Source organism: Bacillus rossius, assembly GCF_032445375.1.
Source record: "Bacillus rossius redtenbacheri isolate Brsri chromosome 9 unlocalized genomic scaffold, Brsri_v3 Brsri_v3_scf9_2, whole genome shotgun sequence".
In the NCBI taxonomy this organism is placed as follows: domain Eukaryota; kingdom Metazoa; phylum Arthropoda; class Insecta; order Phasmatodea; family Bacillidae; genus Bacillus; species Bacillus rossius.
In genome coordinates, this window is record NW_026962013.1 from 15850179 (window position 1) to 15877478 (window position 27300).

Below are 27300 nucleotides of genomic sequence, written 5' to 3' on the forward strand. Positions count from 1 at the left end.
GACATCTTACACCCTTCAATTTTTTTTTGTCATCCTTCGTGGAAAAGGAAAAAAAAAGGGGGGAGGGGAGAGAGACTATGAATTCAGGTTGCAAGTAGGCGGGTGTAGCAATTTGAGGGTATCCCCACCTTTCCATCTCCAGACAGAGAGGTGGAGTGGGACACTCGTGGAGGTGGAAGAAAGAGAGAGTGTCTCCCCTCCGCGCGCCGGCGAGACCTCGCACGTGAAAGGGAAAATTCCTCCCCCCCCCCTTCTCCACCTTCTTTATCGTGCCCACCACCAGGTGCGGTTTACTGTTTCAACCCGACCGACCACAGGGAGACCTCAGTCCACGACGGCGACCGCCCGAATCTGCGAACCCTCTAAGGTCTCCGCCTCGCTCCAGGACTTCTCTCTCCGCGGTAGCTGAAGTGTCTGGCGGACACCGGGGAGCGACTGGCAGCATCGCTTGGACACGGGCTGGAGACACGCAGGAGCTCTCGACAACCTCCTAGTCGTGCCCCGCAGGGAGAGCACGCGCTACTTCCTGCTGCCGGCGCGTGCGGGGGAAACCTGCCAGCAAGAGACTGGTGCTCCGAGCACACCGCACAACCCAGGAGGCCGCGATGTCGAGGTAAGGACCTCCGCCTTTCTGCCAGTGGCGGATACAGAAAAATCTCAAGGGGGTGGGAGGGGGGGGGGCCCGCAGGTCTACCTCTTCCACACACTCCCTTGTTACGTCACCTTGGTTGCTTGGATGCAGCCAGAGATCTTTTCCCAAGCTCTATCCGTTTCATTTACGTCTCGCCCGAATATTTGCTGTTGTTGGTGCATAATTGTGTGCTACATGTAGTTAAAATGGCCAATTGTGCAGTATACAAATGTCAAAATCACTACAGAAAAACTAAAGATTCTAGACACATGCAAAGCTTGATAAAACTTTATTCAAACTGTTTCCAAGACATGAAGTCGTTAAAGGTAAGTGTATGAATGTGTATTGTATAACATCGGCGGCCGGGCGCGCGCCCTCCCCTTGCCAAGAACCATGCTTGGTGCTGGGCTGCCCTGGTCAAGGGGGGGGGGGGGGGGGGGGCGCGCCCCCTGCGCCCCCCCCCCCCCCCCCCTATTAATCCGCCACTGCTGTCTGCTGAGCGCGAAAAGTCGACGTGACACGCCTCCCCTCACACGCCCATTTCCATTTGCGAGCTAACCACCACTCATCACCACTCTAAACTATGCGTGCATCGCATTATTGCCTCTGTGGGATCATCAGCGGAAATTCGCAGAGAGTTTTGCGCGCGTGTTTCTAACCGAGACAAGCCATCAACCCTGGATAGTCTTCTTTCATGTGTTTTACTGCCCATATTTTGGGCTATATGCATAATATAAGCATAAAAAATTTGAAATATTATCAGAACGTTTTCCATAAAAAAAATAGTTTTTACTTTTACGTTGACCAACCCCGTTTAACAGTCACAATTTTACTATCTCAAGAGGTCTCCCCCCCCCCCCCCCCTTCAGTGAAGGGCTTCCTGAATCCCGGGGAAGGGTGGGCGGACCCCCTGCCCTCCCCCCTCGGGATATACTCCCATGCGTGTATATATATATATAGTTTAAACTATTAAAGTCTTTAGAAATTACGAAAAAGTTATTTAATGCTTATAATGAGCCTAATTTTTTTCTCTTATTGCTGACTATTGTTAATGTCGGCAGTAAAGACAGGTAGGGGTTCTGCAGGCGCAATCTTGTATTCGACATCTCGGTGGTGGTGGTGGTGATGATGTTAAATGGTTGATTCGGCAATGGCTCGCCAGAATGTTGGTTTGGGGAGGGTTGCCTGGTTGGGCGCACGAGCTCTACGAGCGCGTGGTCGCTGAAGGGCGGATTGTGAACAGCGAGTAAGCACCTGGGGTCGTGCGTTCCGTCTTGGCTACCCAGCAGGCGGCCACGTTAAGGGGATGGCAAAACACAATAAGGTCCTGAACCCAGCAAGGAAATTTACAAACAAATAAAAAAAAAAAAAAAAACTACGATCTAGCCGAGAGTCGAACCAGTCTCAAGTTCTAAACAACGAACCAACAAGCGGAACTAAAAACTCAGGTAATTGTTATTAAAAGAGAGTTAAAATTTTTTAAAAATATCTTTTGTGTCATAAATATTCAAACTGTGCATAACAGATGAAACATTTTCCATGCACCTCTTCAGATGTTGACTTTTTTTTTGGGGTGAACTAAAAATAAATTAATTGTTTTTCTCGTTATATTTAGCCTTAAAAATGACTGGTTATCACTGGAGAGGTTGTAATGTGAGCGACGAATAAGGAAAGTTAACACTCCCCTAACGGCAGAAAATTTAAGGTGTTGGTGTCATTATTTAATGTCTGTTATTCATCATAGCTTAATCAGGCTACTTAGCAGGCGTGAGCTAAAAGTTAATATGTTGGTTTTTAGCCAAGCATTATAATCTCATACAAAATTACAATTTGTAAACGTCAACTATGATTGGAGGTTGCCATATAAGTGAAGGTAGATTAACCAGTCCAAAATATAAACAGTGTATGGCATAAAATAGGATATGAAAAATGTTTTCGAGATAAGTATGGACTGTGAATTATGGGTGATTTAGCTGCCAGTCCACCAGATAAAATATCCTCCCCGCCTTGGATGTACTACGGCCTATCAGGTTAAATTTGGCGGGTACTCGCTGAGACATATTTAGGCTACCTGAATTCACATTTCTAACAATTTATGTTTCGTATTCTTTATTGGGTGTCATCGGTTTTTTTTCCCCCATAGTAAGCCAACAAACTGTTTTATTGTTAGTCTAGAAATTTTTTATTCTTTTAAAACAAGGAAAAAATACATTTTATTTTATTAGATTATAATTTAGAGGGAAAATTAACCCTTAGACATTTTTCCCAGCGCTTCTACACCTATGCACACTTGCACCGTCAGTAAATTAAACCGAGAAGTGATTTCTTTTTTATCTACAAATGCTGAATGGAAGATATATCCTAGGCCCAATACATCAAGAATTTAAAACATTATTTTGGCTCTAACGGTCATAGGCTCCAACAGTAACCAAATGCCCAAAGGTGTTTTTTAAATAATATTTTATTAGAAATTTGATAAATTAAATTTTTTAAGAAATTTTTGCAATTTTTTCCACATTTCTAGCATAACAATTACGAATTTTCAATATGGCGGCCGTTACGAAAAATGCAACATTCTAGAATACAAGATGGCGACAATAGCATTCTAATTGACCTCGACGGCTTAAAGCGGCCAGACCATAGGGAATTTAAGCTGTTTTGGGGAATTTTCAAGCCATCGTCAGTTTTAAGTACTAAAACGGGAATTTTTTTCCTAAAAAAAAAAAGAAATTTTTCCCCACGAAATAGAGAAATTTTTAATTTTTCTAAATTTTTTGGCGGAATTCCCCCCCCCCCCCAAAAAAACAGGAAATTTAGTCGGATTTTGCGAATTTTGGGCAAAATTAGGGTAATTCTTGGCCAATTTTGAAGGTCAAGGTCAAAGGTCAAGTTCAAGGTCATCACAGATGGTCACCGTGACGTCAATATCCAAGATGGCGGTCGGCACCACGGCACCACAACCTGAAGCCTGGGCCAAGAGCCCCACACTACTCTGCACTAATGGGAATGGACGTCAATTACGAGCACGGGAAAGATAGCTCACACCGAATCCCTCGCCCCTCCCTCTCTCCCCCGCGGTCCGCAATTACAAGAACAGAGGGAGCACATCCGTCCGATGTTGAGTAACGAGTCTCTTGCACAGCTGGGCTTCCTGATAAAGCAGTTGGTCGCAGCCCTCATCAAAATTGCGTAACAATGCAACCAAGCAGAAGTTAATTTGCAGTTTTTCCGGGATAATTTTATTTTTTTTTAATTCGCTCCGTTGATCGCGAAGTCGGGTTTGCACCACCCACGTGAGTGCACTCTTACTTGTAGAAATTAATTGACAATTAATTTCAATTTTCAGTAACTTCCGGCTTCCCCCGCCGGAACCGTTAGCGGAAATCGCGTGGCCAGCTTTAAACTCGACATTGTAGAACTATCTGACTGGCGTAAATTTGGGGCATTTTTATTTTGTAAATCCAGAAATTTCCACGCTAGCATATCCTGTCGGTATTTAGTAATTCATTTTAGGTTATTGTATATTCATGGAATTTTTTTTCAACACAAGAATGGTGAGATTTTTTTTAACACAAGAATGGCGAGGATTTTAGTCAAATATACTCATAGTTATAGATTTAGGTGGCCGTAAGATATACCTTAAAATAATTTAATGTACGACATTGAGGATCGAGTTTTAATCCTCAGTTGATGCGTGGCCCCATGAACGTAGGAAAACAAACAGTCATTCTTGACGGCATGTATTTCATCATGGTACTCCGACTCAATTCCTGATTTACGGTAGTTATAATACAGTATAAATTAACCCTGCTAAATGTATTTCCGGAAAATTTTACCTAAGTTTGATAATAAAACATATTTCAAGCTCCATTTTGTGGAGCGCATTAATCTTTTGGTGATATATAGGCATAACCCTACGCTGATTAATTAATTTACAGAAAATATGGTGGCAAACAAAACGAGAAACTACAATCGAACAGTGCAATTAATTTCATTCGTGTTCCATCTATTACACTCGTAACTTGAACCAGTTATAACTTTGATTCAAGTATATTTCGGACGGACACACACACACACACACACATTAATAAATATAACTGGGATACACAATAAACAGATTTTCAGCTACTTAGATACTAGCATGGTTCTATGGAAACCACAAGCTATGAAATGAACTATCCTAGAAATATAGTTTAGTAAAACATACGTTTTTTTAGCGTTGTTTAGACTTATTTAACAACTGTGTGTACATATCGATGTGACTTTGAGACAACATGCATATAGGAAGAGTGTTCATCTGTGTGTAAGGGAAACCACCCTCCACCACCTCCCTGGTTATCTAAATCTAGTCCCCATCAAAATACGAAAGCGTACATACGTCCAAGTGCCCCCAACCCCCTCAGGGTTTACTCTTTTCTACTCTGACCAACTCTGCATCCAGACCATCCTCTTTTCGTCTTCTGCATTCTCCAAAATTGCACCCCACAAGTCTGTGCCCAGGGTTTTCCCTGTGTTTACGCAGGTTTTACTTGGGCCCAACTTAGCATGGTTTCAAACTTTGTAATCCTTTTGGTGACAATTCCTAAGATATGTTTAATTTTAATTTTGTTATTGTGAAGTAAACATTTATTTTTTGGATATTTTGTATACTCTACAATATGACACAAATGTATAATTATTTTATAAAAAATAATAATAAAAGTAAAATAAAAATTAATTATTTCATAGCAATAAACTATGATGTCCACTGCAATGAAGATACACCTTAACCCACACGTTCAGAGTTTGATAAACTCCATGTGTCATTGAGATATTAATTTGTCCACTTTGGTGAACTAATATACTGGAAAAGTTAAGATAGGGTAGCTATTCGTGGCTTTAATCGCTGCCAAGGCACACGATACATGCGACCCTCTCCCTGCATTGCTACTCCCCAGAATGACTGGGCGTGTGGGCTTCAGTCTGAGACGCACCTATATCCCTTCCTAATTCGGAACCTCCTAAAATATACAACTAGTTTTAGTAAGGTTAGTAAAAAAAAACAATTGGCAACGCCACTTGCAACTGCCGGCAGCGCGACGAACATAAGAGTCCGTCATTGCTGTCTTGAGGCCGTGGTAAGTCATTCTTCGCGCACGTGAATGGGCTGTGCATTTCACGATCGAAACAAGCGTCTAGCTTTAATAGTTAGAAAGGGAAAGGAAGAAAAAATGATAAAGAAACCTCGGTTCTGAAGTAATAAGAGGAACAGTCCAGGTCATCCAAGCATAATAGGTCTGGAAGAAAGTAAAGTGAGCGGCAAATAGAACGTCCACATCATCTACACAAAGAGAGAAAGACCTTTTGCGTTTTCTAGAACATTGTGAACGTGTGCCAGGGGAACACCGAAAGATGACATGGTAGTTACAACAATTTTAAGGCTATAAAAATATTTTATTGTTCGGTATTAAATATTTGTATTCTTAAGGGCAGAGAGCAAACATTACGACGTTTTCAAAAAACAATAAAACTGTGTGTATTGATAGTATATTACTAACGTTGTTGGCGTCCCCATAAATGTATTCATTACAAAGTAACAATGACATCACAGGTGAAACTATTTGTAGAAGCCAATCACTTGTAGCTTCAAGCATTCCAAAAAGCGTTAAACGAAGCAAAATTTTGAAAGTCAACGATCTTGTCTAGTCTGGAGTGTATTTGTGTTAGTGAGGCGGGATGATAAGTGCGACGCTCGCTGGTGCTTCTAGCTCGGGATTGCCTCTAAGCGCAAGGCTCTGAACTGGCTCGCAGTCTTCTCGTCGTGCATACGGAAACTATGAGATTTGAGCGGTGACAATACAATTTTAAAGGCGGCGAAATGAAGATAAAGGTGTAATCCAAGACCTTTGAGTGCGTTCGGTAACCTATACCGAGAGTTTTCATACCTAAATAAAATTATTCTGGAAACACGCGTTTTAGCCATTTTCACGCTTCCAAAAATACAGTTTATAAACGAAATACTGAAGCAGAACTACTTATCCGCCCTCAGTGTATTCCCTCATGCTTTTCGTAAAGAGACACTTCTCAGATGTCTTGAGCAGTTTTCAAATCGCGTAGTTTTTTTTTTTCTGATGCTCTGCACACCGCATGTGTGCTAAGGTAGGCGCGGCCCTTAAATTAAATGAATTTGCTGTGGCAAAAAAAAAGTATTGCAAAGAATATGGCGGTTTACGGTTCCTATCTCCTAAATTAAACAAAAAATACAAAAATTTTAATACACAATGCAATATTAGTTATTAAGGGGCCCGCCTACCTGGGCACACATACGGTGTGCAGAGCTTCAGGAAAAACAACGCGATTTCAAAACTACTCAAGATATCCGAGTGGGGCCTATTTACGAATAGCATTTAAGAGTTCGCTGAGGACCGAAAAGTACTTTTAATTTCGGATTAAGTTTTTAAACTGTATTTTTAGAAGCGTTAAAATGCCTAAAACGCGTGTTTTCAGAGTAATTTTTAGGCATAAAACAATCAGTACAGATTCTTGAAAGCACTTAAGGGGCTTGCATAACACCTTTATCTTCATTTCTCCGCCATATAATGTTACGGTCAGCGCTCAAATTTCACAGTTATCCTGTGACGACGAGACGAATGCGCGCCAGTTCAGAGACTTGCGCTTAGAGGCTATACCGCGCTGGAAGCACCAGCGAGCGTCGCGCTTATCATCCCGCCTCACTAACACACATACACCCCTGACGAGGCGGGCCCCTTAACGCATATGAAAAGACTACAAAAAAATTTAAATGCTTTTCTAACATTATCCCATACAGTCCACGTTGTTCCAGAAACAAAAAAAAAATCACATTACCGTTGTAAAATTTTGATATATGTCTAAATCATTACTGTCTAAAACATTGGGGTTTCATGGGTAGTTATGTAGTAAAAAGAAAATCATTCAGGACGCAGTAGGTGAAGGCCCCTCACTGGCACTGTACCTTCAAGGTTACGTTTCCAGTTGCTACACCGTTGAAAATTTTCACTAGGTATTTACGACGAACATTTGTTACAATGCAGCCCAGGGATCATTGAATATTTTACGAATGTATTCGCAAAGTCACAGGCACCCTACTTTGCTTATCGCTTCTAATACTATAAATGTGAAAGTGTGTTTGTCTGTTTGTCCTTCTTTCACGCAGCAACGGATCAACAGATCGACATGACTTTTTGCATATATATAGTTTATGGGCCGGAGAGTGACATAGACTACATATAACTATGAAATTCCATCCCTAAGAAAGTGACAAAAGAGGAAATTCAGTTTTATAATAGAAAATCATATAGAAGTTAGTTCATAGACACACAAATAGCGAGTTCGTGTAATTTCTCTAAGTCCGCTGCCGCTCATACATCATATAGTAAGGTCTGTCAACTTCCTATCCTTCTCCTTCGCGAAACTCATTCTCTTAGTGAAGCTCATGGGTACTAGCAAACTAAAAGCGCTAATAACAGTTTAGAAATTCGTCAATGGCGCTGCCTTGAATTTGTAACGCGCTAATGTTTGATGCGTCCATCACCTCTTGCCCAGGGGTTACCTGCCTTCCCACAAAACGAAGCTGAATATTGGCGTGTCTCGGTTTTGCTGATGCGTAGCCCTGATGCACCGTGATTGTGCAATAATCAATGGTAGGCCTACTTTAAAGTCAAAATTCCCTGTATTTCAAGTGTATGTCCTACAGATTTGGAACTCGATAGTGATGTTCCTTATAGTATTATGTGTTTATACCGGGCAACGCCGGATAAATCAGCTAGTTTTCTTATAATTTGAACTTGCAAGTATCATTATGGAATGTTTACAAAATTCAATACTTTAACTGAAAAACAGCAAATAACACTCTTATTACTTTATCACACCCACTTACAATGTGTAGGATAGAAAACAGAACTCTAAATATATAATCCGGCGTAGTTTCTACGAAGTTCCATTCATCTATGAGCTACGAAGAACTTTTCGTTTATTTGATAGAGCTTTCTTCGTTGATAAATCCGTAAATGTACAATGATTTTCAACAGCGTACGACATAGTGCCTGTAATGTTTACGACAGACAACCACTCGACTCAATGAAGAATAGTTTGTCCCTGAGAAAACTGTGGCGGGAGTTTGTTTTTATTTTTCTTCTTCGAGCGCTGGATGACGTACGCATTTCTTCCGATGGCGAAGGGGGAAAAAAAAATCTTTGGCGTTAGGTTTCGTCAGACATAAGCGTTGCTTGATCGCACAAATGAACCAAAACCATATGATCTACTGAAAGACAAGTAATTTATTGATATTTATGAAAACGATTTATCGGATACCACGAAATCATATGCGATTATTAGGATCATGCATACCTACTTCACAAAAATATTCCGAAAATATCTGAAAATTAGAACATTGTAGCATCATCTGTGTTTCGTGAATGGGCGAGTTTCTTTCAGGCACATGTCGATTGTTACAAAAACAATCACAGTAATTCAGTGCAGAAGCAAACGCGTCCTGAATGGTGGACGGCCGCCAATCAAAAATAAGAAACCTTTAGTGCGGGTATGCCTAGTTGCAGTCTAATAGGCCTTCAGATTTTTTTCGTGAAAAATGCCTGCCCCTATAAATTATTTTTTGTTACGAAGTATTAATGACTTTTTTGTATTTTTTTTTTCAGTTGAAAAGGAGACGAGTTTAGTTACGAAAAGGTGTACGAGCATATAGTATCAAAGTGTTAAGGGGCCCGCCTAGTCAAGAGTGTATTTGAGTTAGCGAGGTGGGATGAATAGTGCGTTTCTCGCTGGTGCATCTAGCGCTGTATCGCCTCTAAGCGCAAGGCGTTGGACTGGCGTGTAGTCTTTACGTATTTCATTGGGCAAAAGTGAGATTTTAGTTGTAACCATAACATTATATGGCGGAGAAACGAACATAAATGTGTAATGCAAGTCCTTTGTGCAGATTAAAGTATCTCTACCGGAAGTTTCCAGCCTAAACATTATTCTGAAAACACGCGTTTTAGCCATTTTCCCTCTTTTAAAGCTACAGTTAAAAAAAAAAAGAAAACATAACTTTTCATTCGCCCACAACGAATTCTTAAATTTTTTTTTTTCAACAGACACCACTCTGATATCTTCACAGTTTTTAAATGGCGTGGTTTCTTGTGAAGCTCTGCACACTGAATGTAGGCGGGGCTCTTAACAGCCCACCAGCAATCAGCGTTAAACTTCATTATACTTAAAAAAAAAAATTTCTATCCAGATGGGAATGTAGGTTCTGTTTTTATCCCCCCCCCCCCCTTCACACTTCGTATCCAGATGGCTTCAATTATAACCTTGGCAAGGGATGGCACATGCCCACTCCCTTACTTCCTAACCTCCTTGGACCCGGTTGAGTGGTGGAATGGAGAGGGGGGACGGAAGGCGAGCGGATCGCTTTTACCCGCCGCGGCGACCGGCCCGAAGAAAGTCCTCGGGAGTTGAAAGTGGTCAGGCGGGTCACGCGAACTCGCCCGTTATAACCCCCTCTCCACCCCCCCCCCGGCTCCTTTATAGCATCGCCTTATGCACGGGCAGTCTCTTTCCCCGCGTTGCCTTCCCCCCTCCCCCTCCTCCTCCAACTAAACAAACCTCAAACACTCACCAACCCCGGCAAACCCTTTCCAAGCGACACTGGGCCGCCAGGCGATTTCGGGGTAGCAGTTGGAGTAGCGCCATTGTCATTGTTCTGAGATGACGGACCGTTGTGTTGGTCCAATGACGTGCAGGTTAAGGCACGGCCATACACGCAATGTTGAATATATTTTTTTTAATGTGTGAACATCTTAGCTCTCGGTATACGGCATTTGGTAAGAGACATTTCGTGAATGGAACGGAAGTCGCGTGGAACGGAAATGTGTAACCACGGTGCGGATGGCGGACGGATCATACCAGAGTTTAAAAGCCAAAGGAAAACTTTAAAGTATGAACTGTTTAATGAATTTTTTAAAAAAAGATGGCCAGTATTTTAATAAAATTTCTTGACGAAATCAGGTCCAAACCCGGGATTTAGTATATTTTCAAGTCTTTCTCGCTTTTATTGGAGCCATTTCATTATACTCATAGTTTAAAAATTCGGTCTACAATACGAATGATTTAACAGTCGACGTAGCTGCTTTGGCAGTGAATATTAGGGCCCATAAATGTAGTTTAAAACATAGTTTGCAGATATTTATCACGCTCGGCAAAATTTTTTAAGAATTCTACATTAAATTTTGTGACCAAGGCCGGAGTTTCGTATTATAAGTGTATTTCCAAATGAGAACACATGAATTTACTTTGGGAAAAGGGGGGAGGGAATAGGGTAGTATCTACACCTCCTGAAATTAAAAAAACTTCCCACTGTGTTGGTGTGAGTGGGCTGTGTGTTGGGGAGAGAGTGGGAGAGAGAGGCGTTTGCGCTCGCAAAATCATAAATGTGTAGTAGTAATGATGAACATAACGACAAAACCATTTTTTACACGGAAAACGTCTCGAATTTTTAAAAATGTTTACGCTTATCGCATGCATATAGGTCTGGGCCGCATGGCAATCTTGAACGTGATAACAGTCGGATTATTATTCATCATAGTGTATACTGTTAAAAGAAAAATATATATCAACCGACGATAGAAACATGTTTACTATTAGCTTGCCTTTACATTTCCATTAAAGAGTTCCGTTATTCTTTTTTCCCTACCCCTTCTGACCTAGCTTGGATGCAGTGTTTTCTAGCGTCAAATTGACCCCCCCCTTTTTCAATCATGGGGGCTACTTTTTCAAAGCGAAACTTATGTACCACAGATTCCAAGCCACAGACAAACAAACAAACAAACCGATTTGCGAGTCTGGCCAGATGAAAGACCTTTTTAATGCAAGATAAATTTCCGTGAGCTTAGGTCAAACGACTATCGGATCAAATGCATGTCGGCAAAATTAAATTGAGGTTAAATGACTTTCAAGGAAAAAAAATCTAGGTCTACTGTCAAACGATTTCAGTTCTTCAGCGGGGCACTGTAAATTTTTTGTAAATAAAACAGAAATATTGATGTAAAATTACAGATATTTGCAAATTTTGTACATTTACATTAAAACAATTGTATCACTACAAAATAGCGTTCGCCTCACAATGCTTCCATACGGCGGGAGTTCAAGCTCTAATTTTCGATATTTTGATTCTCTGGTTCCCCGGGAGAAGTTGAGTTTAAAATGTTTGCTGACACACGAAAACCTCCCAGTAGCATAGGAGTATGAAAGCATTTATGCCTTTATGTCGCACTGATTAGTGGATGGTTGCATGAATAAACTTATGGCACAGATTATCTCACGTTTTTGGAACATCGTTTAAATTTTAAACGATTTAAGTGACCTAATTTACATGATAAAAAACGAAAGAAATCGTTACAAAATTTTACACGTTTAGCGGCCAAATTTAATTTAATAAAGTTTTGTTAACCTAACTTACTAAAATAAAGTGATTTGAACCATTTACACACACACATATATATCTATATATATTATAGACATACTCTTATTTTCCTACATGACGCTATCATTGGGTTACGATTTGCCATGAGAGTAATAAAAAAAAATCTTATAAAGATGGACGCGCATGTGTTTGTTTAAAATAATACTTCAAATAGTTCTTAATGTGGCTGAATATAAACTAGTAATCATACGCAGATCATATTACGATTTGAGAAATAAAAAAACAATAACTCCACTGAAAATGAAGTTAATATAGTTTCTGTGAGGACAATTTATGAACTTTTTATTTTTATTTTACAGCCTGAAATCTCAATTTTTCTTCATGATTAAGAGTGATCAAAGAGAACCAAAAATTATGTCGTGACACTGACTCACGAAGTCACGTTATATTTGGTCAAAGCTCCACATAACATGAGCAAGTTTCACTTTTCTATGTCATCATGTTACGGGCACGAAACCCAAATAAGGGCGCAAACATCCTTGTGCAACTCCACGCTGCGCATGTTTGAGTCGCGATACGGAGACGAGTACGATACGAATAAAAACAGATCTACAGATCGCGTTCCACATATCTGTGACGTCAACGTGAAGGAACTTGGCAGGAACTACATACAGAGATTCCCGTTCGAAATATTTTTCTACTTCCATCGTGTCGCAAGCACGTTTCTGAAACGAGTGCCAGATTTTTTTCCTTCCTAATGATAGCTTGGTGCATTGTTAATGATATTATTTTTGATATAATACCAAATAAATCTTTGATATTTATTCAGTTAAAGTGATTTTTCCTAATTAACGTTAAATTTGTATGAAGCAAATCTCTCTCAAATATATCTATAAATGTAATGGCAAAAGAAAAATATTTTTATTGACGTGTAACACTTTGCTTCCGGTAAACGGCATTTGGTTGAAGTAATTTCGTGAATACGACGGATGTAAAGTAACGTAAATAAGTAACAGACGGTGCTATATATCCATGCCGCATGACGCGAACCAAAATAACAAACCCTAAGGAAAAATTTATTACATTAATTATTTAATGCATTTTAAAAATCATATCCCTTGTCAAAAATCAGATACAAAACCAGGGTTTAGTATTTTTTTTAAAGTCTTTTTCGCTTTTATCGGAGCCGTTTCGTTACATAGTTCAAAATTTCGCTCTGCAAATCGAATGTAGATGCTCCGGCAGCGGATTCTAGCGGCAGGTGCGGAAACTGCGTGCGATTCGCGTCCAGAAATGTAGTTGTATCAACCGCTAGGTTTTACATAAGTGTGTTAGATTAGATGTTACACATCACTGGCGAGTATTGCGAAAGACTAGCTCACGTGTCTTTTTATTTTTTGTTCGTTTTTGTGTGTTTGGGCGTACCGAAATTCGCGTGTTTGCAACATCGCGATTATTTTCCGTCGCCGTCGCCAACGGGCCGCCCGTCGCCGTGGCGACGAGTCGTCCGGTTGGTCGGCGTCCAGACGCCTCTCTCATCGCCGTCGTCGATCTCGCCAGAAGCGTGGGCGGGCCCCTACTTCCTCCCCCTCTCTCCGCGAACAGTTTTGTGTAGTTCCCTCACGCGCTCCAATGAATTTCCCTGTCCGGGGACGGCGTGGCGGGAATTTCCGGGTGCCCCCCCTCCCCTTACCATCCTCAACACCCCCCCCCCCCCCACCATTCTCACACGCATGCCCACGCTTCCGTCCGGGAGGCCCGGGGCTGGGTTCATAAACTGCGCACGGAACGCAAAGTCGCAACAACGCAACGGCGCAGTCATTGGAAGAAAGCCACGGTCGTTTATAAAGAACACACACACACACTCACACACACACGCTTAGATTTTCCAGTAACGACGAATCTTATTCAAACAAACAAATAATTCTTCGTAATTTCAAATAACTGAATCTTCCGAGTTGATGTTTCGTTCTAAACAAAAGTGGACGAAAGGAATGTGTTCTCACCCCGTATACTTAACCAGTTTTCGAATGTTTTGTTGAAATAACAAGAATTTTTTTGATTCATATTTCAAAGCAAACTAACTCAAGTCTGTAAATTTACGAATATCCCTGAACAATTTGTTACCAGCGTTTTTATGTAATTTTAAGGATTGTAACAGAATATATATAAGGATGAGCATGCATATTTCGCGAAAAGATTACGAGACTAGCTGAAAGTTAAATCACTGTAGCATCGCCTGTGTTTCTGTTTGGGAGAGTTTCTTTCAGCTACATGTCAATTGTTAAATCACCAATCACATCAATTCAGTGCGGTAGCAAACGCGTCCTGAGCCAAATAAGACAACGACTTCTCTCGCAGACGGCCGCCAGTTACAAGGAAGAAACCACTGGTGAGGGTATACCTTGTTTAAGTCAAAATGCGTTCTGATTTTTTCCCCGCGAAAAATGCCTGCCCCTATATATAAGTCGCAAGACGTTAGCAACATTTAACTAAAAAATTTAAAACAGTAGAAAACAAATTTATACTCAGGGATTCTTTTTAGTTCCATTTTTTTTATCACGAAAACAAAATATATTGCCAAAAAAAAGGTTTGCTACCCAGATGGGAGGGGTAGATGAAATGTCACTCTTATTTCGATTTTAATTATTAACATCGCAAAGATGAAGTAACTGATGGCGAGCACTGAAAGAAAAAAAAATGCAGTTTGCATTTACTCTCTTAAAATACAGTAAAACACGATAAATTCTTATATTTTGAAAAATGAATACATTTCGAATCTGTAAAATTATGCAATAAATTATGACAAACGTAACGCTGATTTTTTTTTACTATTAGATGTTTATGTACTATTTGAAACAAGTGCCTCACACTCTGATAGTACGTTTACAGAAGATTCCTTTGTAAACCAGCTGCCAAGAAATGTTTTGTAATATCACGAGAAATATTGTTTCATTATGCTTATTAATATGCGTAGTTGATACTGGAAAGCTATTACGGGAACGGTTTACAAATAACTTTTAACTGTTGGAGGTACTGGGACAACACAAAGAATAAATAACCGGATAACAATCAGAAACTAATATTATTGAGAACACTATTTTGTAGTGATTCAGTTGTTTTCATGTAAATGTACACATTTACAAACTCTGTAATATTTCTGATTTATTTACAAAAACAAATTTCAATGTATGTGATTACCGGCCAGATGTGCTGTATTCCCAGCGGGAAGGTTCAGGTAATTATTTCACATGTCGGTAACAATTCCCGTGATCATTTACCACCAAGCGACCCACTTTCGTGGTCCGCTGTTAATATCCGCGCGAACCACTAGTTAGTTGTTTTTTTTCCCGCTGTGTCAAACGACTCGCTGCCACGCGCGCGTAAGTGATTAAATGAGCAATTGCAACATAAATAATAGCTGGACAAACATCACAGAACACAACAGGAACCAACTCAAATAACCTCCCGTGACATGCGAGCTGGAAAATGATTACTCCTCGTTGATTCATAGCATTAACTGCAAAATTGCGGGAAGCACTGATCACGAAGGTATCGTGGCAAACGGGACACGCACGCAATATGATAATGCATGCCCTATTTGTGGCAGGGTACGTTGCGATAGTCAGTTTTGAAATACAGTCTTACACCACGTTCTTTTAAACTTTTCAGTAACAAAAAAAAATCACATGAAGTTTACGAAGAACGCTGGTTAAACATTATCCAGCGATATTCGTACATTTACGGATAGCTACGTAAGTTCAAGGATAAGGAGTTTATTTGTTTCGTACATTAGCTGACAATGATCATCTTGAACCATTAACAATACTATCAAAAACCATTTTTGATCTACAGAACAACCCTTATTTTTTTCCCCCCACGTGCATGCTTAACTTGTTTGTAATTGAACACAGAACTCGGACATATAATTCAGGCATGGTTGCTATGAACTTCCAGTTATCTATAACTACGAACAACTCTTCGTTTATTCGAGGGGCATTATTTGTAGCGAATGATCTTTAAATGATACATGCAAAGGGAATTTTGATTTAACACAATTCTTTGGACATACACCATTGAAGTTTTGCACGGTTTGTCATGGAAAAAATTTGAATGATGCCAAAATAAGAAATCCTAGACATCACAGCAAACAGACGGATTCAACGAAGGAAACTAAACTGGTATTATGGATAACACAGCGACGGCAGCACAGACGAACCCCGTGGGATAACAACGACGAGACAGTTTCAACAAGAACAGTAAATGCAGACAGACAACAAACACATAAAAACATACGAACACAAAGATGAAAATAAAAAAAGGCGTTATGGAAAACACAACGACGAAAGCACTGACGAATTCAGTAAGCCTCCTATGAGAAAAAAGTTGTCTGTTCCCGACATCAGGCACAAACAGACTGATCTGTAGAAAAGTCCATAAATTTACGGAAATTCCTATCAAGGCACCGCACCATGTAATCACACGAATAGGACCCTTAAAAATACTCGTAAAGTGTAGAAATCAACGTTCATCAGTTTAGCTCATATTTTCCGGCCAAACGTCACCAGTAACATCAATAAAAAATCAAAATTATTATTACAAACACGATGAATCTGAATGCAACATATTTGTACTAATAATACGAATATACACAACAGCTTTTTGGGAATATTATTGTTATGAAATAACGCTAACCATTTTAACCATTTTGAACTCTTGTGTCGAGTCAGGTTAACAAAATTTTTATTTTCTGTTCTAATAATTTGTCAAGTCTGTGTCTCCAGTCCCTTGAATCACGTGATGTTGCCCTATGCAACGTGCTACAAGGAATTTTAGAGCCGTACTTGACAGAGTATTATAACAGGGAACTAAAGATAACGAACTTGGCTTGACAAAGGTGTTCAAAGGGTCAACAAACGAGAAGAACCAGTTCCGATTACGCGAGACGTGAACTCAGATGATTGTGTAGAAGGCCATTTGACAGGTGCAGTTCTCTGTGAATCTAAAACTAATGCATATCGTAACGTAAAAATATCACTTGATTGCCGTGCGAAACGCGTCCATGGACCAGCAAAGTCTCATATCAGAATTTTAGTCAGTGTGTAGGATTTAGCCAAAGTTTAGTGGAGTCTTGTTTTCTCGCAATTTTACACTGTTTCATGCGAGAAAAAAAATTACGTGATATTTTCTGAGATCCTCCTCCACGTGAGATTCGGCTCGTCACCCCCCCCCCCCCCCTCAAACACTTCATGTAATTTATGGACACCCAAAATTTAATCGTGATTCTCGTACCACTTATAAAATACTGTACATTCCCTACTTCTCATGGTTCGTGTACAAGGCAACAGTTGCGTTACCAGGACGGAAATGCCAATGGTCCGTTTCCTTTGCTGCAAGAGGTACGTTCTTGCAGTTTGACTTCGGTCTTTGTCCAGTCTGGCACAAGGTTTGACCTCGCGTGGGATGTCCTGAGGATTTCTCCCGGGAGTTGGCGTGCAAGTGATGCACTCTGCACGGTTATTGCATGCGCGAGTCCTGCTACGTGCTGTTTCAACACGAATCCCTCGGTAAATAAGGAGGCATCGCATGGGATACTGAGGAATGAATTGGTCGCAACGCGAGCTACGGAGCTAGTTGGTGCAGCAAGAAAGATATTGCAACCTTGTACGACACATGGCCACTGCTACGTTTGCGTATTTGAAATAAGTTTTTCAAGATAATACTGAGTATTACTTATGACAATTAGTGCAAAATTTCATATTTTCGTTTATATTTCATTCAAGCAAAATTATTTTTAAGAAATTCAAAAGTTAATCGAATATTAAAAAAAATTGACTTTATTTTGTTGTGTCATGCTTATTAATTTTCACAGAATCCTGGAAAGCTATTCGGGGAACGGTTAATAAATAATTTAACTGTCGGAGCTACTAGGACAACACACAACAGAAATGCCCGGGTAAGAATCGAAACACCAGTATTACCGCGGACACTTTTTTTTTTGTAGTGATACAGTTGTTTACAAATGTCTGTGGCAGATGTTTGGGTCTAACAGAAGTAGGATTTCCCCTACCACCAAAACCCATTTTGGACGCCTTAGGATCGCGACCAAGCTTCCTGGACGATCCGTAGGAAGGAAGGAAGTAATTTCCACTCCATGGTGGGGGGGGGGGGGGGCGAAGTGAATGAAGAGGGAAGATTGAACCCATACCTCTTTCCCCTTTGACGTGCGGCGTTGCGTAACGCGTATAACTACTAGAAAGCTACGGGGAGGTCCGGGCAAGGCCGTGGGTTTCACAGCCTCCTCCTTCCCCTCTCCTCTTGCCCACCGGCGCCAGCCAAGAGGAGCTCCTGGGTGTTTCACAAGACCAGAAACCTCCGGAGGAACTTCACCGTTGACCGTCGCGGTCTCTTCCCAGATCCGCGATCTGCGGGGTCTGGCTTCCCCGGCGCCGAGCTAATGGAGTGGGTCTGCAAGCTATACCCCGCAACGGGGTTGCCACGCGCGCATTAACACACGTACACACTGCGCGAAGCCGCTTTTTTTTTTGTCCAGCTGGTTATTTGTTGGGTTCTCGCCCATGTTATCAGCATAGCACTGTCCGACATTGTCCTTTAGAGTTGTGTCTGTACAAGACATTAATCTGCTTTCAGAATAGACAGGCTGTACATGGCTACAACGTCAGAAATTCTTTGGAAGTATCCATAATACACATAAAAAAAAGTTGATCACTACCAAACATTTTGGTTGGTCACGAAAAAAATTTTTTTTTGCAAATTTTTTTCCAGAGAAGTTGGTTACAAATAATACTTTCCGAGAAAAACAAATCTCTCGACCTAAAATCATAAATTGTTCGATTTTCATTTTGGGAATGAGTGTATTATAAAATTTTGATTATTACTCATTTGTTTCCTAATTTTCCAGTGAAAAATGTTAAATAACATTGTAATCAAACTGCACGGCAGTCTAATACAATTGAAAGCAGGCGAAATCAATCGCAATTTATATTTTATGCCCTTTATTCTACAAACGTTTTGTAAGCGAGGACAAAATCTAATTCGTAGATAGTTTATGATGGAGTTATTCTTTCCTCCCAGCAATGTCAACAAAGTTTTATTAAAACCGGTCTGTTACTATGTGTTGTCACTCCTTTCCACGAGGATCTAAAGTCAATTATCAGGATACAAACTTATATTACGAGTTGCTGCTCATGCACACCTTCAAGAAGAGACATATTTTCTCTTGACCTCTCTCTAATGGATATGGTGAATTACGACACTACTATGACCAGTATGAGGCGTATGTCACACGGATATAAAGTCGTAAATTGTATCGCTACAGTTATGCTAACAAGAGAAAAAAAAATAGTCTTGATGCTGATTGGTCGACCGTAGTGCTTGCGGGCACAGTAGATGCTTGCCGCAAGAATTCAATATTGCTCAAGCCTCGTGCGTGCTCTACGACCAGTTCATGGGTACATACCTTCCTTGGTGGCAGGTTGTTTATCCATGACACACAGTGCCGCCAGACTTCCCGAACAAGAAAATCCCAAGACAATCCACGAAATATCCCATTTAGCTGTTAAATGTCCCACATCATTTAAACGGTTGGGGTTTTGTTACCATTAACTGTTAATATATGTAAGTACAATATAAAATATGAAAAAAAAAAAAAAACAAATCTGTAAATACCTGTATAATATACTTTTAATATCTCAATTAGGTTATAACTAACCTTAATCTAAACAAAAACAATGGGAGATTTCTTTAAAAGAGCGCAAAATATCTATAAATGTGAAAAATGTTCACGATTTACTAATAAGAAAGAAAAATATTTTCCTTGCTCACAGAAAAAAAATCTTTACTATTACAAAAAATTCATTGGAAAACCATTTGCCAAGAAATACACTGTAACTTTATACAACACATGGCTATGGTTATTTTTGCATACATGACATACGTTTTTCGAGATAATACTAAGTATTTCTTTAAGAAAATTGACGCATAATTTTATATTTTAATTTATGTTTTCATTCTAGCATGAATTTTTTTTTCTTCAAACAATGTAAAAGGTAAAACGAATATTCAATAATTCGACTTTATTTTGCTGTGCCGTGCTTGTTCAAGTGCGCAGTTGATAATGGAAAGCTGTTCAGGGAACGGTTTACAAATACTGAACTTTTTAACTGTTGTAGGTGGTGGGACAACAGGAAATATAATTTACGCGGGTGAGAATCCGAACCTAGTGTTACTGCGAACGCCGTTTTGTAGTGGTCCCAAAGTTTTCTAGTAATTTCACAAATTTTATAAAATATACACGATTTTTCAGTCTCGAAAAAAAAAAAAAACAGATTAGTGTACGGCCACGCCGATGACGCATCCGGCAAAGGAACTGGCCCATATCCGTCGCTCGCTTGTGGAATCGATTCTGCCGCGAGACAAGCGCTCGCCACACCAGGAAGTCGACCTGCTCGCCTTGGAGCGGTCGTCACTTGGGGCGGGCGCCCATAGGCGTCGGCGAACCGGATCTGCAACGGTGTCTGCTATCCCCGTGCTCGAGTTTACGGTACTCCGCGAGACCTGGCTTCGAAGTTGCGCACGATGTTGCGACGGAAAAAAACAAAAGAGCTTCTGAAGTAGACGAGAGACACACGTACCTACTGCTTGCCGCTGATGACGACGTCCTCTTACAATTAGCTCTCGAGCGTCAAGGACGCGTATAACTTAGCCGACTCACACCCACCTCCTTCTCTCTCTTTCGCCAAAAACTCGCATTGGGAAGCCTCGATTTACTGTGGACGTTGACTGGAGTCTGTGGTTTCTTTTTTTTTTACACCTCAGCGATGCGATCCATCAATGCTCGCCTCATGAAGCCTCGTCGACCTTCAGAGGGAACAAATGGCAAAACCGAAAAATGCAAATTCATTAAAAAAAAAAAAAAAAAAAAAAAAAATGCCAGAAAATTTCTGTACATTATAATATATAAACAAGGTTGTTATTTTGCTTTAAGTCACTAAACTAAGTTGAAATTTTATAGTAACAAAAATTAATTAAATACTGAGTATTCAATGTTAATATAAAAATGTGTACGAAATTAATTATTTAATTGGGTAAAATAAACGAGATAAAATTCAATTTTATTAATAAAGAAAATCAATAAATATGCTTAATCTGTATTCCAAATTTATTAATTTTATTATTTATTAAATTATACATACAGGAACATAACCTCACGTTTATTTTTAAAACTAGGGTTTACTCTTTACTATGACTATTTTAGTTTAAAATATATATTCAAAGATAATTTCACTATCAAAATGTTTCATTTTACTCACCAATACGTTTGGTATGTCCCCTAATTTTTATGAAAGTGACTATGTATTGGCTTATGTTCATTCACGTAGGTCCACCATCTTCATGTGAAAATTTCGTTGCATGGTGCGCGTACTTCGTAAAAATTCAGTATCGTCATTTTTTTCCATAACGCACCTACAGAAGTAAAACTTCAAAAATAATAGGTTAACGTGCATTGTACTATTGTTAATTATATGGGTAAATTCAGCTGTCTGAACGTGAATGTCCTTCGCAAAATCTGAGAAAAATAAATCTGACGTTTATCTTGAACAGAATGTACCTGCTTGTACAAAGGTTTCTGAGCCTGTGCAGAAAAAGTCAATCGTTGCACAAAGGCTTTTAAACGACAGCCATAACGTTTTTATTTTTTTATTTTTAGATCCTGCTCGTGATGATCACACTAAAGTCCGTGCCACGCAACCTGTCTCAAATTTGACAGTTCTCAAAAGTAGTTCCCACAAATATCACCCACCTCCCAACCGTCACTTGAAAAGAGCACCGACACGTACTGTTTTCGGAAACAGACCACCATTATACTGGTAGATACTAATGTCGAGAACTGGGGAGTTGAATACCACAGTCACACGACAAAGACTATAAACTGAATGTCCCATAGCTTGATGGCAAGCCGAGAACAAGCAATTCACGGTTCTGAAATTAAAAAAAAAAATTGCAAAAAGTGACGTAGTTTTTGAGTTTAGGTGTTTTTTTTCAAAAGTTTTTATATCCTACCCTGCAACATATTTTTAGACACTGTGACTAAGAATTTATGCTACGCAATCATAAATAACCCTTCTTAATTTCAAAATATAAATCAAAATTGATATACTTTTAAGGGGGGGGGGGGGGGAATTCTTTGCACGACTTATGCGGCAAACAATTTTTAATCGGGTAACTTCGACTATTCACACTGTAAAAAAAAATGCTTAGCTGACTGAGCAAGCCATTGGCTTTAACTAACCAGATTTTCAAATAATTTGCTAAGTTAGAAAAATATTTTTTTTCATGGTATGACTAATAAAATTACAAGATTAAAATGTTTTTAAGTCTTTAAAATAATTTTTTTCTAAAAGTTTATCATGTTTGATTTTATTCAGAATTTTTTTTTATCAAATTTAGGTTTTGTTATGATTGCATAGCAAACATTTTTAGTTACATTAAAAATAATTTGTTGCAAGGCGGGGATTAAAAAAATTTAAAAAATTTGTCGATAACTCGAAAACACTTTTTGATTGTTATTTTTTTGATTCATAAACGCGATCAATTGGCCTATCAATTGTTATAGACTTGACTTTTAGCTATGGAACATGCTGTATAATCTCCACATGCAAGTGCAGGTAGTTGCACATGCGTTTCTCGCGTGCACAGTCCCACAGAAGGAGAGGTTGCCGTTAAGTTGCGGTTGTTGCGTCACGCAGCTCGTATCATGACTATGGGTTTCTCTCTCTCACTCTCTTCCCCCCCCCCCACACAACAACCCCTCCCCCTTCAGACATAAAATCGCCGGGCGACCTTGGTGGTTTATCGCGATTGATGGCGAAGGGGGGGAGGGGAAGGTGGTCAATTAGCGGTGCGCTGCCCCCGTTCGCTGCTGCCCGCCGACAACGTATACCCCCCTTCCCCTTTTTCCCACCTTTCCCACCTCCTCAACCAACCACTATGCTCTCTCTCTCTCTAGCACGTCCGATATGACATGATATCCTGTTGCTCAAACATGCCTGGGGGCGCCACAGCATTGCGCTCGGCAGATATCAAAGAAATGCCACCTGTTGCACGTTACCACTGTGCAACGTCCGGGAAATTCCTACATAATTTTTTTTTTTTCAGTTTAACCCTAGACCCCAAAAACATCATCATCTCCAAAATTTGTAATTATACAGTGCATATAAATTAATGGACTGGAAAATTCGCGGTTTCAATTACCTCCAGGGTAGACTACGGCATATGCCACTTGTTCATTGGCCACTTACTTGCGAGCTTCTTTGGTTGAAGTTTATTTTTGCATTGGGCTCAAAATCCTTCATATAAACTGTGAGCCAATATCAGAAGCAATGTGAATATACATGTGTTTGAATTCTGGCATAGCGCGAAATGGATCCGCGAATTTTTTCCGGTTTCTAAATATTTATAAAACAGGTTGAGTCTGTATTTCACCGACAAACTTTGTCCATCACGATAAACAAAGTAATAAACTTTTTAATGGCTTTTGGTCTGAAGTGCTTCCCAACATCGGGGTTATTTCAAATAACAGAAGAAAAAAAGTAGTTAAAGATGGAAAGCTAAGCGCCTGGTTTAAATATTTAATTAAACACAGTTCTTTAATCACCGAAAAACTGGCCACTGCTGTTAAATAAATTTCGTTTAAATAATTGAGGGTAACGTCCTTGTTTACACAGAAATTTTAATTTTATGATGAACCAAGCAGCTGATGTTTTTCAGTTGAATTCTGAATCATTCTGTATATAGCTGCTTACACCATTTTTTTTTTTAAATTGATCAATACTAAAGTATTGTCACACAGCAATTCACTTTGCGAGAAGGAGTGTTTTTTTTATACTCAGTCTTCTATATTTCTCCTCCTCAGGGATTTTATATTTCCTAGTTGGCTGACACAATAAAAACAGAGACAGCTTCTCTTGTATCTATACTTCTTTCGAAACATGATAAAATAAAAATTGCTGGTTTATTTAAACAGTTTTTTCACAACCAATGTTTTAATAGTTATCAGTGGGTCGTTTCTTTATTATATTCGCACTGTATTTTTTTTGTTAATTAAACAGAATATTATTCATGTAACATACATATATTTGTAAATTTGTACATTTACAGTAAAACGACTGTATCACGTCAACATAGTGTTCGCAGTAATACTGGGTTTGGATTCTTAACCGGTCATTTATGTTTTGTGTTGTCCCAGTACCTCAAATAATTAAAGTAATTTGTAAACTGTTGCCTGAATAACTTTCCAGTATTAATTGCGCACATAATAAGCAGAAAACATCAAAATATAAAGTCAAATGGCTGAATATTCAACTATATTTACTATCTTTGAAAAATTATGTTTTAACGAAACATGAATTAAAATATAAAAAATATGCGCTAATTTTCTTAAGAAATACCCATTAATAACGTATTTATTAGGTGCAAAAATAACCATACCAAGTGTTGTACAAAGTTAAAATACATTTGTTTGTATTATTACAAAATATTTCTTGAAAACTGGTTTCTAAAGAAATGTTTTGCGAAAGTATGGAAAATTTATTTCTTTGCGGCCGCGAAAACTTTCCTACAGGCTGACTCAATGCTAATAGGCATATTAATCATGCTGGGACTTTGAATCAAACATATGACCTTCGCCTAGTGAGAATAACGCATATTCACTATCATCACTGATGTGGACCTCAGTTTTCCCAAATATAAAATAAGTCAAAGTGAATAATTTAATAGGAAACGCGTTCTTTCATGAGAGTATATGGTGATTAACGATCACGAGACACAATATAATTTTTTTGTCAACCTATACTTATTCAATGTTTTAAGAAATCTATGATTACTAGCTAATATTTACTTAATTTTCTTACACAAAAATGTTCACTTGAGCAAATAACTATTTTTTGTACACACCTTTAATTAAACATTTTCTGCGTCTGCGCAAAATATTTGGTTTGGTTAAATTGAATTTGATATCCAAAAATGTATTTCGTATCCATACCTTACATAATTTTTAATGAAACGAAATATGCTGGATAGCCGGAAATTTAAACTTCAAGGAGCCGCAAGGCGTTAAAACCTTTAATTCTGCTTTGCTAATTTTCTGCAAACACGGAAGGAGATATAAAAAAAAATTCAAAAGTATTTAGACAAACTTAATTCACTCTGAATTTTACTTTTCAGCTCAAAGTCTTGTTTACCGAGAGTTAATTAGAGACGGTAACACAAACTGACACAATCAGAGATATCGGGGAACAAATCTGCCGTTGCTGGAAACCGGGAAAATTCACAGATTAATCCGCGATGGCTTATAATTCCTGTGCGTTGCTACTGCGATTGACACCCAGTTTATCTAGAGGACCGTGGGCCAATGAGAAATCATGAGTGAAAGAAGTAACGAATCCTCGACAGTCCAGTTGAGGCGTCTCGTAGTTCGGGTTGTAATTAACAAGTGCCATTTTCTTAAGTGTGCAGAGGACTGAGGAGTCTATCCTTGAGGTCGTTGCACCCGTGAATTTTTTTTTCCATGGCACATGATAATGACAAGGAATCACTCAAGCTTTTTCTTGGAGTTATTAAATAACATGGAAAATATAATTTATGAAGAACAGTCCGAAGTGTAATTTGTGTTACCAGTACGCGATAGTACTCCGTGTAGACTTTTACAGACAATTTAAACTAATCTGCGCACTTTTAAATCCTTTATTGGTGTTATATTTCTGCCAATAACACGTTAAAATACAATTAATCCACCTCAAAAAAAATTATCAGCAGAAAATTTGTATGCTGGGTCAAATTTAAGAGACTTAAATTTGGATCATACGAATTTTTCTAGAAATTTTTATTTTTATTCACTTTATTAATACATGACAGGACATAAATATTTCCTGAAGATTTTACAAAATTTCACAATCTGAAATCTAATGACAAGATTTATCCTATAAACGACAGTAGAAAAAAGAACATATTATTTTCACGAGGTTGATTTAAAAATTGTACACCAGTACTCGCTAGTAAAACGCTAATTCTCTCTCTAAAAAAAAAAAAGGTAAAGTATCCAAACATGTGACCTATAAAAAGAACTGGGAAATTTGCCATAACACAGTGGCATATCTCCTAATTTTTTTTGCGTTATTTGGTAATACCAATATGAAATTCACTCATTTTTGTACACAAATAAGTCGGTGTCATTGTCAATTGGCTATCACGTTTTACCTTCCAGCCATATTTTAAGCGATTCAGTAATTTGTAATTTTGTTACTGGTGTGTTGTCTTAAGGGCGTATTAAAACTACCAATGGCCCGAACATATCACAGTCCTAGTGTATAATGGTATTCATTTCAGACTAATAACACGGGGTAGGTATTTTTCGCGAAACAATCTGAACGCCCGCTGGTTTGCAACAAGGTATGAGCGCGACAGTAATTGTAATTGGTAGCCGTCCGCAAAGGAAGCTGTTGCCTTATTTGGATGGGTCATTCAGAACACGTTTGCTTCCAAAGGAAATAGATATGGTTCGTGCGTCGACGGTAGACATGTCTCTGAGAAACTCGCACGATGTCGAAACACAGATGATGCATGTGTTTTAACGCACAGCTTGTCTAAAAATCAATTCACCAAAAAAAAAATACATTTCACTAAATGGTGTTTTTTTTGTAACTTAAACAGAAATATTCATGTAAAATAACAGATATTAGTAAATTTGTACATTTACATGAAAACTACTGTATCACTACAAAATAGTGTTCACAGTAATACTGGGTTTCGATTCTTACCCGTCCATTTGTGTCCCAGTACCTCCAATTATTAAAAATATCTGTAAACAGTTTCCCGATTGGGTTTCCAATATTAACTACGCACATAATAAGCGTTATATATAGAGACCGGTTACGCTAGAATCCAAGAACATGTACCTTCATATTGCATCTGTGATTGGCGCACAATTTATCTGAAGGACTTTGAGTCAATGAAAAATCTCCAAGCAAAAGAATGATCAAATCACAAGCATTCGCATTCCGGTTGGCAGGTCACAAGAGTCAGTAGCCAATGAGAAGGTGAAATGTTCCCGAATACATAGAGGATCGTGGAGTCAATTCTAGAGGTCATAGAAAGCGGGAATTTTCCCCGTCTCTAATTATACGACAAACTAAAAAGTCAAATTATTTTA

General features: G+C 39.0%; 1 protein-coding gene across 1 annotated transcript in view; it reads left to right on the forward strand.

Annotated features, from left to right (window-relative positions):
• The first annotated feature begins 278 nt into the window (after positions 1-278).
• LOC134542834 (peroxidase-like) overlaps positions 279-27300 on the forward strand; it is a 150465-nt gene continuing 123443 nt past the window's right edge. Inside the window, exon 1 of the mRNA XM_063387397.1 lies at positions 279-613. Within this exon, the coding sequence (XP_063243467.1) occupies positions 606-613 (8 nt within the window). The 5' untranslated portion in view covers positions 279-605. The remainder of the gene's footprint in view (positions 614-27300) is intronic.